Raw genomic sequence first — 13,398 nt, forward strand, 5'->3', positions numbered from 1 at the left:
TGTGGCATAGTGTGCAGTGTATGGGGGGTATGTGTGGTATGTGTGGTGCGTGTACGTGTGGTGTGGTGTGGGGTGTATGTGTGGTGTGTGTGCATGTATATGTGTGGTGTGTGTGGTGTGTATGTGTGGTGTGTGTGGTGTGTATGTGTGGTGTGGTACATGGTGTATATGGGGTGTGTGTGGTGTGGTGTGTGGTGTATGTGAGATGTGCCTGGGGTTATGGTATGTGGTGTATGTGTGGTGTGTGTGTAGTGTGTGTGTAGTGTGTGTTGTGTGTGTGTGTATGTATGTGTGGTGTGTGTATGCATGTGTATGTGGGATGTGTGGTATGGTGTGTGGTGTGTGTATGTGTGGTGTGTACATGTGGTGTGGTACACGGTGTATGTGGGGTGTGTGTGGTGTGGTATGTGGACCCTGAAAATCTGAGGCAGGTCTCAGTTAATTTAGAAAGTTTATTTTGCGAAGGTTGAGGACGTACCCACAACACAGCTTCAGGAGGTGCTGACAACACGTGCCCAAGGTGGTTGGGGCACAGTTTGGTTTTGTACATTTTAGGGAGACGTGAGACATCAATCAATATAGGTAAGAAGTATATTGGTTCGGTCTGGAAGGCAGGACAACTTGAAGCAAAGGCAGGAAGACTGGAAGTGAGGAGGGGACTTACAGGTCACAGGTAGGTGAGAGGGGAAGGGTTGTGTTCTTTTGAGTTTCTGATTGGCCTTTCCAAAGGAGGCCATCAAATATGCATCTATCTCAGTGAGCAGAGGGGTGACTTTGAATAGAATGGGAGGCAGGTTGGCCCTGAGCAGTTTCCAGCTTGACTTTTCCTTAGTGATTTTGGGGGCCGAAAAGATATTTTCCTTTCATAGGTGTATGTAGTGTTTGTGTACGTGTGGTGTGGTATGTGGTGTATATGGAGTGTGTGTCATGTGGTGGGTGATGTACATGCAGTTTGTGTATGTGTATGAGGGGTGTGTGTCATGTGGCGTGTGGTATATGACGGATGTGTGTGTGGTGTGATATGTGGTGTATGTGGGGGGTGTGTGTGGTGTGTGTGTGTGGTATGTGTGGTGTGGTATGTGTGGTGTATGTGGGGTGTGTGTATGTGTGGTGGGTGTGCATGTGCGTGTGGGGTGTGTGAGGTGTGGTGTGTGTGGTGAGTGTGGGATATGTGTGGGTGTGGTGTGGTATGTGTGGTGTATGTGGGGTGTGTGTGTGTGGTATGTGTGGTGTGTGGTGTATGTGGGGTGCATGCATGTGTGGTGTGTGTGCATGTGTATGTGGTGTCGGTCAGCAGTCACTTCCTGCTCAGTGTCTGTGGGAATCCAGCCAGCCCCGGAGGCTGCAGTCTGGGGAGTTTGTGCAAAAGTGTCCAGTAGCCCCGTGAACTGACCTGCCTCATAAACGAAATCTCTCAGGTAGCAGGAAGAGTGACCATTCGCAGGCAGGTTCATGTTTCTGAAGGTTTCTTGCTTATCTTTCGGAAATGAAGTGCAGACTTCTACATCGCACATTTATCTCATCACTTTGATTTTAATCCCATGAGTGAAAGTATCTTTAAAAAGCTGCATGCACACTCCCAAGCATTTCTTTATTTAAAGAATTATGTTTTTGAATATTCAAGTTTTCAAAGCTTTAAAGGTATGAAGCCACATCTTTCATTTTAGAATGAAGATACCAGCAGGCAATGCTAGCAAATGTGAGTGAGCTTAGAAAATATGGGTGATGTGGATGAAGTCACCACTGGATTCTGAAATATTTCCAACAAGAACAGAAGAGACATCTTAGCATAACACTGCCTTTCAAAGAACATTAAGGGTATTTAATTTCATCCACTCAATATAAGGAGTAGAAATCAGAAGAAACATATGTAACGATATCCTATGGTATTTTGTCCATAAAATAGATGACTTTTGCAAATTTTCATTGCTCTCTACTCTGGGGTGTTTTAAAACTTGTGTTTAGGTGGGAGGGGTGAAGGTGTTACAGAATCATCTACTTAAATCTGCCCTTCTGTGGGGCTGTCCCTTCTTGGGTCTGTGGTTCTGTATTCATTAGCATCTCCCTCGGTCACTGGTCTGGAACCTCCACAGGGACAGACACAGCAACCTTGGTGTTTCCCATGAGCTCAGTGTCGAGTGGGTGTTTGGCAAATGTGTCTACTGCAGGACCAAGGTGGGGGGCGGTCCTTCTAGATTGCCTCCCATGGCTGGTACTGCTCCAGGTACTACATGTGGCAACAAAGGCATGAGGTCTGGTCTCAGTCCTGAGAAACACATGTTAGGGACACAGTTAGGGACATGCAGAGCTAAGGCTCAAAGGCCTGTGCTCGCTGAGCCAGTAATGCTTGTGCTGCTCATGTGTCTTCTTGCCTTTACTGTTGCACCAACCGTGGAGGCTGCTGCCACCTGTGGGGCCCTATGTTTACCTGCATGGGGACAGGGGTCTGCCTGGTAGAACAGATCCAGGTGATCCTGAGCAGGGAAGGGATAGGTCCTTGACCGCATTTGCCCAAAATTAGAGGTGAGCACTCATCAGGGATCACACCCAGTCAGAGGGGTTGAAAGAAGCCCCAGGCTGGGTGTGCTGGGTCACGCCTGTAATCCCAGCACTTTGGGAGGCCAAGGTGGGCAGATCACTTGAGGCCAGGAGTTCAAGACCAGCCTGGCCAAGCTGGCGAAACCCCATCTCTACTAAAAATACTGAAAATTAGCCAGGTGTGGTGGTGCACGCCTGTAATCCTAGCTACTTGGGAGGCTGAGGCAGGAGAATTGCTTGAGCCCGGGGAGGTGGAGGTTGCAGTGAGCTGAGATCGTGCCACTGCACTCCAGCCTGGGTGACAGAGGGAGACCCTGTCTCAAAAAAAGAAAAGAAACCCCAAACAAGAGGGAAGGTACTGTCCAGTGACGGGGGGTGCAGGAGGGGGCTGGAAATGGAGGGCAGGGGAGGAGGCAGGTGTGGGCCCCCCAGGCTTGGGACAGAGACAGTGAGCAGACTTCCAGAGGCCTTTCCTGCTGGGGGCTGCAGCCTCGCTCTGCCCCAGCACACTCACGCAGCCCGGCCCAGCCTGGTGGGCACCACTCGCAGCCTGAGGGCGAAGACACTGAGGTGTTGCTGCAAGAAACTTGTGGCCCCAATCTTATGGCCACTTGAGAAAGTCATTTATTCAAAGTCTTGCCCTAAACAAACAGGAACATTTTGCCCTACCACTTGAAATACACACACACACACACACACACACACACACACACACACACACACACACACACGATAAAGAACAAGGAAAAGAGAGAGGAGGAGAAGGGGAAGGAAGAGGAGAAAGAGAAACAGGAGACAAAACGGGAGGACCCTGAACTTCCTGGCCCCCTCCTGAGTGCCCCCCTCCATGTGCCTGGGCACTCTTCCCACACCCACTTACAGCACAACTACAGGAAATTTAACGTTTCCCCGCGGAGTTCTATTTGGGAAGTAGGAAGAGGCCAACATTTTAGAATACATATCACACAGAATGTTCTAGATAGAGACGGAGGTTTTGGTGCTGCCTGCAGAGCCTTGACATAGACACTCATAATTAGGAAAATACATCCATGTTGAAATTTCCCAAGCGCCGTCCCCGCCTAGGCTTCAACTTGGGTTTCGAAGGTGTGTGATGTTTTAAACAGAGAGACCTGTTCAAATGTCAGATGAGGGATGACAGAAAAGGGGAAAGTGTCTATTGATAAAGAGGTGCCCGCCATATCCTGAGCCCCTTGTTAGGAACTAGGAGGGGTCTGCAAATTCCATCATGCATTCTCTGGAGGCAAACCCAAAGTCCTAGTTTAGTCCTCTTACCTCCGTCCATGAGGTTGGCCCAGTAAATGACTCTGAACCCCTGGAGAATTCCATTCAAGGCTTCCTTGGAAAGTGTGGACCAGGATATTGATATGCTTTCTGGTGATGTTGCTATGGCTTGGACATTTTCGGGGGGGTAACTGGGCACTGAAATCAAATAATTAGAATCTGTAAAAACTGTGGGTGGTTTATGAGCAAAGCAATACTGAAAAAGCAACGTATTTTAATATTTCAATATGCAAGCAAAAAATTGCACTCAACCCCAAAATGAAAGAAAAAATAACAAAGATCACTTCTCTGGAAAAATCTTATGATAACTCAGTGCTCAGTAAAATATCATGAGTCAATGCATATATTCTAACGGATTCCATAGTCTCTCTTTCCAACTTAGTTTCTTTACTTTTAGGACAGTTGTTGGGACTTGAGTCGTGTACCCTTCTTAATTTTATTGCCTGAGTAGAAAATCATTGTTTGTCTGATTTATTTTCCCCTTACTCTTGGAAGTTACTTCTTTAAGTTGCATTTACTTTATAGAGTACGGTACCTCTGTATTTAGTAATATCTGGCATATAAATTGGAAGCCGAACCATTGTAAAGTGCTAAAAAGTAGAAATATAATCATAGATTTCTCCTGTCTCATCCTCATCCCTTTCCCTAGAGGGAAGAGAGACCATAGACAGGTCAGAAGAATATTGAAAATATTTTTAGTACTGAGCTTTTGTAAACCTTAAATGTTGGCGCTGGGGCGGGTGGGGGTGGGGGGGCGGTGCAAAATACTGGCTGAGACACGCATCTTAATGAAAAATGAGCATTGAAGCAAAAACAAAGGCATATTTAACGACTATTGCAATTATGAAGATAGACAATTCCAGTGTTCAGGCTGCAAGTCACTGAAGACTCCTCTCCTCGCAAAAATTGTCAGATATTACAGGTGCAAGTCCTATCTGCCTCCTCAAACCTGTGATCAAGGGCCGGGCGCGGTGGCTCACGCCTCTAATCCCAGCACTTTTGGAGGCCGAGGCGGGCAGATCACGAGGTCAGGAGATCGAGACAATCCTGGCTAACACGGTGAAAACCCGTCTCTACTAATAATACAAAAAATTAGCCAGGCGTGGTGGCGGGTGCCTGCAGTCCCAGCTACTCGGGAGGCTGAGGCAGGAGAATGGCGTGAAGCCGGGAGGCGGAGCTTGCAGCGAGCCAAGATTGCGCCACTGCACTCCAGCCTGGGAGAGAGAGCCGGACTCTGTCTCAAAAAAAAATCTATGATCAAATGACTAACTGCACAAGAGGTAAATGTAGTGCCAGCTTCCTGCCTTCAAAGCTACCACTTATTGCTACAAATAACCCCATATCTTAACTTCCTGCCTAAAACACTGTGCCTCTGGATACCAGGGTTCTCTATTTTCAAGCACTACTGGAAATTTGAGCTTCTGGGTTATTCTCAGTGACATGGTGGAAGGGCTAATTAATGTATCTCGGCCGCTAGGGGGCGATCGATCACTGTGCGATCTGAAAATTCCTTTCCTCTGTGCTCCGAATGCTTGAAAAAAGGAAGCAATAAAAAAATAATAAATTTAAAAAGACCTTCTTAACATTTGGGAGAAAGTTTTTTTTAGCAAATAGCATTTCTGCATTCTCGTGAGACTTCTGCAGTAATAGAGAGAGCCTTGTTTTCACTCCAGAAAAGCCCAATTCTTGTACCTGAAATGAATGAGGAAGAGTCTGAAAAGGGAGGGACTTGCTGGCTTTGCAGTCCAGCCCTGCCCCAGGGGGGCAGATCAGCAGGGTGGGCGAGGTCACGAGGGAAGGCTTTTCCACCCCAGACCCCAGGCCCTGCAGGTCACTGCAAAGTCAGGGGGCGGGGGAGTGCGAGGTTGGGGGAGCCCCGGGGCAGACCTGAGGGAACCTTTGCGGAGGGAAAAGCCACGACCAGGCCCCGGCCGAACCTACCATCCTCGAGAGTGGTGGTGATGATTTCCTGAGAAGAAGGCCCCGTGCCAGCCCGGTTACAGGCCTGCACCACCAGGCCGTACTGAGTGAACTTATTCAGGTTGTCCAGGGTGTAAACCTCACTGTCCCCGCTGGTGTCGACACTGATAATGTTGAATTGGAAGTTACCCCCAGTGCTGTACTCTCGGTAACCTATTTGGTAGCCACGGATAATCCCATTTTGCAAATGTTTCTTGGGAGCCTAAACAGGAGAGAAAAGAACACACTAAAGAAGTCTTGAGGTAGGACAAGAGCGAAATCAACGCCCACACCCACGTAGGAAAGCAGAAATAAAGTGGAGTCATCGCCACGATGCTGGGGCGGTGGTCCGGTAGCAGCCGCAAACCCACGTACAGTGCAACTTGGTCTGTGCCAGGCACCCTTCCTTTACCTGTGAATGCATCCGGCCCTCCCAGCCCCTCTGAGACACTGGACCGTCAATGGACACAGGAGGTCACCTGAGTACGCATGGCAGGAGCGGAATCTGAACATGGGTGTTGGGCCCCAGAGCCCGCGCTCTCATTCTGTCCTTCATGATGTCCTGGTTGACTTGTCTAATTGGCGAGAAAGTGTCAAAATACAGATCATGTTTGTGGCGTCTCCAGGTACGCTTACGACCGGGTGAGACTGACCCTCAGGCCTGCACCCAGCAAGAACTCTCGGGCTCGCTGCTGTGTGCCAGGCCTTGTTCCAGGCACCGGGGAATAGAATTGAGTTTGGAAATGTAAGAAGACAAAAGACCCCTGTCCTCACGGAACTTACATTCTAAGGAAATATCCCAGAATCACGGTGTTTCCAGGTTGAAAACTGGCATGGGAAGGTGAGTGCACACCCAATAGGAAGGTAATCTCTTTCATGAAGCCCCGAATCATTCTGGAATGATTTGGGGGTGATTAAATGTGGGGCGAGAGAGAGGCTGGTGCTAACTCCACCCTGCTGATGTGAAGATGGTCCACCAGGTCAAAGTAGGATTTAGGCTGATGTGTAGGACTCATTTAGAAACCAGAGCCTTTTCAAGGATGGTATAAGGCCAGGCGCGGTGGCTCACACCTGTAATCCCACCACTTTGGGAGGGTGAGGTGGGCGGATCACTTGAGGTCAGGAGTTCAAGACCAGCCTGGCCAACATGGCGAAACCCCGTCTCTGCTAAAAATACAAAAATTAGCCAGGTATGGTGGTGGGTGTCTGTAGTCCCAGCTACCTGGGAGGCTAAAATGGGAGTATCACTTGAACCCGGGAGGCGGAGGTTGCAGTGAGCCGAGATTGCCCCACTGCACTCCAGCCTTGGTGACAGAACAAGACTCAGTCTCAAAAAAAAAAAAAAAAAAAGAAAAGAAAAAAAAGATATGCGAATGCCACCAAGATGAGGCTCTAGGGAATAAAGGTTTTGTAGACTTTCAGGCAGTCAACAGATATGTGTGTTTATGTGTGTGCATGTATGTATACATACACACATACATGTGTACGTATATATGTATACATGTACATATGTATGTATATACATATACACGTACACACATACATTTAAGTACAAACTATGGATCTAGATCTCTCAAGGCTCTGAAAGCTTTCTCCGTCCTGAAAGTGTTTATAATCGACCTGCAGAGAGGAAATAAGCACTTAAGAACCTGTAGAGAACTATGAAGTGTGGAAATGCATGGTAAGAAAGTGAAGGCCAGCAGGCATCTAGAAAGTGTGAGTATGGGTGGTCTGAAGTGGTGGGAAGACTCAGAGCCCAGGTGGGCTTGATGGGGGGGGGGAGGGGGCGGGGCACGGCTCAGAGAAGTAGGAGGAGGATGGGGTGAGTGGAGCCTGCAAAGGGTGCGCACCTGCCCAGCAGTGAGTCAGGAGGGAACGGACAGAGTGGAGCAAGACCTTGAAAACCTGCCAAATGTGACCGGGGGAGGGCAGACAATGAGAAGTCAGAAGAAGGTTTTGAGCTGATGAACAGCATTGATGGATTCAGCGAACACTTATGGATTGCCTAATAATAACTTCCCAGGGGATTCCATGCCTCAGCCTGTCATTAGTAATAAGTCTGACTTATCCAAGAGCAGTAAAATCATTTTTGTTTTTCACAGCAAGTTTCTCCATTTTTGGTTTTCTTGGACTCCACTTGCTTTTCCCAACAGCCAATCTAATTTAGTATATTCATGGTGCCAGCAGGTGTCAGTGAAACAGTCGCGTAAACCATTTATTTATTTGTATCTGTTGGCTCGGAGTTAGACCCTGGTGGAAGAGCTCATACCTTTTTTATTATAAACAAATGTCTATGCTCCTCTGAATCCACAGATGTGCTGGCTTTTGCATTGATGAGCTATGGCTTTTCTCACTGTTTAGAAATAGATTTCAAGATTCTATGCTTTGAAAATTCAATTACTCTCCGTGAAAATTGTTTTGCTGCAACCACTGAATTGCATTTATGTGACCTAATTAATTAATCAAATGAATTTCCCTGTAAACATCACCTATAAGTCAAATTTACCAACAAAGAGATTTCCCCTATTTTACATAGTGTTTTAATGTTAGATACAGTGACCGAAATAAAATAATATTTTTAAATGAGATTTACATCCATTAAATATTCTAGTTGTTCAACTGACTCCCAGTGAGGCTTTAAGCATCCCTAAGACAGCAAGTTGGATTCACAGTATGGGGGCTGTGGAGTCAGGTCAAGAAGAGTAGACAGTGAAGTCAAATGCCTGTGAGAAAGTGTTTTCATAGAGCCACCAATTTAGCTAAATCCTCCACAAGAATGAAGGGACCTGCTTGCTGACATGTAGTTCCTCCAGTTTGGGGGGATTAATCCTGCCTGTGATCTGTTTGTACAGGTAGAAAGGAGAAATCTTCCCTTGTTTCCTCTCCATGGGTGAAAACCCATCCTAACTAGCTTAAATATAATAGACAGCGCAGGTGTTTTTGTTCTGTTCCATTTCAATATTTTGTGAAAAAGAAAAAGAAAATTCTTTACATTTTTCTTAGAAGAACTACATTTCAGTCCTGTGGTTCTAAAGTAAAGCTTATTTTTTCTTAGTTCATACTTCTGCAAAATATTGTGCGGAATAATTACCTCATTTTGTTTTATAATAAAAGTAAACAACCACCATTTCTATCCAATGCAATTCTATTCACGTTTTGATGCATTTCAGTCTATTTATCTAAAGTAAAGTGTTTTACCCCACATAGCTGTGTTTGTAGCCTGTACAATTTAGTGTCTGAGTTTTTCTTCTTCATTTAATATGCTATTATGATTATATTCCCATCTTTACTTCATAGTCTTTAAATATCATATTCCATCATATTAATGTTTTATTTTATTTAACCTTTTTTTAATTGTTGGGGATATTGTTGTTTCCAGGTTTATTTACTACCACAAATGCTATGTTAGACACCTTCACAATATAGTTTCTCTGTTTCTAAGTTTATTTATTGAACTCAAGTCCCAGAAGTAGATGACTTAAGTCATGAAACTTTAAGTCCATGTTTCAATTGGCTATTAATGAGATAGGGCTTTTTTGATTATTCTTCTTCCAGATGTGCAATATCATATGGTAAGTTAAGGGATTATATCACAAGGAACAAACAAGAGAGCTCCCCTCTATTTTTCTTAATATTCCAATTTTGAAATGAAATATATTGAGTAGAGTTATGAATTATTTGATGGTAGTAGTGTTTTTACATCTTTTTTTTTTCAGGGTGCTAATATGATCTACAGTTTTCATGCAGAATAAATTGTTGCACCTGAGGAAGAAGTGAGATGTGTTTCTTATAAAGGGAACATATACTTTCAGTTTCATAGCTTGCAGGTCCCCAAACTATAAGGTTTAAAAACAGACTTAAAAGGTAGTGGGAGAGGATGGGAGCAGCTGCCAGTGGTTGCAAGCTTTCTCTGTGGGGTGATGAAAATGTTTACAATTATGGCTATGGCTGCACATCTCTGTAAACATATGAAATACCACTGAATCATACACTTAAAATAGGGAATGCTATGGCATGCTAACTGTATCTCAATAAAGCTGTTTTTTACAAAGGTAGTGTGCTAACTCATCTCTAGGTTATCTTTCTATTTCAATTACAACACTAACTGGCACCTCCACCATGATGACCACCACCAATCAATGCTTACCACCTCTGCAGGTCACTGTCACCACTGCCAACATCAATGCCACTCCCTCAGGTCCCCCACACAGCCAAGCCACCACCATCACTACTACCATCTCTACCACCATCATCACCACCAGCTTCATCCCTGCCAAAAATACTGTGAACACCACCACCACCAGCAATAGCATCTCTACCACTGACATCACCAACATTACAACCACCAGTATCAACATCACTGCCATAAAAATAACCTAATGGTAGAAGCACCTCTATCATTTCTTCCAACTTTATCACCATATTTATCACAAACTTCACCAACAAACCACACTTCAACCTCCACTACTTCCATCATCATCCTTGATGTTACCACCATCACTGTCACTAAAAAGATGCTTCACTTTATCACTATCCCAAAACCAACAACACTATCACCACCACCATCCATCACTCAATCACTATCCCAACACCAACACAACTATCACCACAACCATCCATCACTCCATTACTATTCCAATATTAACATCACTACCACCGCAACTATCCATCACTCCATCACTATTCCAACACCAACATTGCTATCATCACAACCATCCATCATTCCATCACTATCCCAACACCAATATCACTATCACCACAACCATCCATCACTCCATCACTATCCCAACACCAATATCACTATTACCACCACCATCCGTCACTTCATCACTATCCCAATACCACCATCACTATCACCACAACTATCCATTACTTCTTCACTATCCCAGCACCAACACCACTGTCACCACCACCGTCCATCGCTCCATCACTATACCAACACCAACACCACTGTCACCACAACATCCATCACTCCATCACTATCCCAACACCAATACCACTGTCACCACAACATCCATCGCTCCATCACTATCCCAACACCAACACCACTGTCACCACAACTTCCATCGCTCCATCACTATCCCAACACCAACACCACTGTCACCACCACCATCCATCACTCCATCACTATCCCAACACCAACACCACTGTCACCACAACATCCATCACTCCATCACTATCCCAATAACACCAACACCACTGTCACCACCACCATCCATCGCTCCATCACTATCCCAACACCAATACCACTGTCACCACAACATCCATCACTCCATCACTATCCCAACACCAATACCACTGTCACCACCACCATCCATCACTCCATCACTATCCCAACACCAACACCACTGTCACAACATCCATCACTCCATCACTATCCCAACACCAATACCACTGTCACCACAACATCCATCACTCCATCACTATCCCAACACCAACATCACTGTCACCACAACATCCATCACTCCATCACTATCCCAACACCAACACCACTGTCACCACAACATCCATCACTCCATCACTATCCCAACACCAACACTACTGTCACCACAACATCCATCGCTCCATCACTATCCCAACACCACCGTCACTATCACCACCACCATCCATCACTCCATCACAATCCCAACACCAACACCACTGTCACCACAACCATCCATCACTCCATCACAATCCCAGCACCAACACCACTGTCACCACCACCATCCATCACTCCATTACTATTCCAATATTAACATCACTACCACCGCAACTATCCATCGCTCCATCACTATCCCAACACCACCGTCACTATCACCACCACCATCCATTACTTCTTCACTATCCCAACACCAACACCACTGTCACCACAACATCCATCACTCCATCACAATCCCAGCACCAACACCACTGTCACAACATCCATCACTCCATCACTATCCCAACACCAATATCACTATCACCACAACCATCCATCACTCCATCACAATCCCAGCACCAACACCACTGTCACCACAACATCCATCACTCCATCACTATCCCAATAACACCAACACCACTGTCACCACAACATCCATCACTCCATCACTATCCCAACACCAACACCACTGTCACCACAACATCCATCACTCCATCACTATCCCAGTGCCAACATCACTATCACCACAACCATCCATCATTCCATCACTATCCCAATACCACCGTCACTATCACCACCACCATCCATTACTTCTTCACTATCCCAACACCAACACCCCTGTCATCACCACCATCCATCACTCCATCACAATCCCAACACAAATACGACTGTCAGCACAACCATCCATCACTCCATCACTATCCCAACACCAACACCACTGCCACCACCACCATCCATCACTCCATCACAATCCCAACACCAACACCACTGTCACCACAACATCCATCACTCCATCACTATCCCAACACCAACACCACTGTCACCACAACATCCATCACTCCATCACTATCCCAACACCAATACCACTGTCACCACAACATCCATCACTCCATCACTATCCCAATAACACCAACACCACTGTCACCACCACCATCCATCACTCCATCACAATCCCAACACCAACACCACTGTCACCACAACATCCATCACTCCATCACAATCCCAGTGCCAACATCACTATCACCACAACCATCCATCATTCCATCACTATCCCACACCAACATGAATGCCACCACAATGACCACTACAACTACTACTACCTCTACCACCTCCACTTCCACTTACTGAACACTGTTTTTTTCCCATTGTAATTGGTGCTTTATGTATATTATTTCATTTTCTTTCCCAAAAAACCCCCACACAGTATAAGTATGCTTCTTTACAGATGAAGAAACAAAAGGTCAAATATGTTAAAACAACTATCTCAAGGCAAGTACAGGATAGGAATTCTCCAAAGTTGTATTTGGTATTAACCACTCATAGAGCCTCAGAGAACTTTTCACCCTTTTGCAAAGTTTGTTAGTTTTGTAAAGTAATAGTATACATGGCATTTCTAATCAGAGGAAAATTTAATAGATCACATAAAGAGAAAATTGTATATTTTTATGCATAAAAGCAAGCAAAAATTCTTTATCAGGGAAAGTTTAAGTTACTTTATTAATTTGTAGATAGACTAGTCAGATTGAAATTTAGAAATGTATTTAAATTAAAGAAATCCTTGTGGATGTATTTTAAAACAACCTCTGAAAAAAATCCATAAATGTAGGGATTTTGTATATTAAGTGTAAGAAATGTTAGGGCCTGTGGTTCAGGTTTTCGAAAATGACACTAGAGGCTCACTCTGAGTTATGGACGAGTCAGTAGGAGTGGAAGGTGTGCTTAGTGGAGACACTTGAATCCATTTGTCTGGCAGTGGGCTTCATATTCCCAAGGCAAATTAGTGCATAAGATCCTTAACTGGAAAATTGTTTTGAATGATGCTTTAGACATCTTTGCTTGGAGCATGTGTCTACTTGGAACAAAAGGAGATGGTTTTCTGGGGTATAGAGAATACATCCTTATAGGGAAATGATCTTTAGTACCCTGTATTAAGGTTGTTAATTAGCACTGTAGAACAATTGATACATGGGTGGAAATAATGG

General features: G+C 45.1%; 1 protein-coding gene across 5 annotated transcripts in view; it reads right to left on the reverse strand.

The window, feature by feature from the left end:
• Positions 1-13,398, reverse strand: part of DSCAM (DS cell adhesion molecule) — a 939,729-nt gene that overhangs the window by 126,887 nt on the left and 799,444 nt on the right. For all 5 annotated transcript variants that reach the window (XM_054675091.2, XM_054675090.2, XM_016938555.4 and 2 more), the window contains 2 exons: positions 5,782-6,022; positions 3,832-3,978 (listed from right to left, as the gene is read on the reverse strand). In XM_054675091.2, coding sequence (XP_054531066.1) covers positions 3,832-3,978; positions 5,782-6,022 — 388 coding nt within the window. The remainder of the gene's footprint in view (positions 1-3,831; positions 3,979-5,781; positions 6,023-13,398) is intronic.

Source organism: Pan troglodytes, chromosome 22 (assembly GCF_028858775.2).
Source record: "Pan troglodytes isolate AG18354 chromosome 22, NHGRI_mPanTro3-v2.0_pri, whole genome shotgun sequence".
Taxonomy (NCBI): domain Eukaryota; kingdom Metazoa; phylum Chordata; class Mammalia; order Primates; family Hominidae; genus Pan; species Pan troglodytes.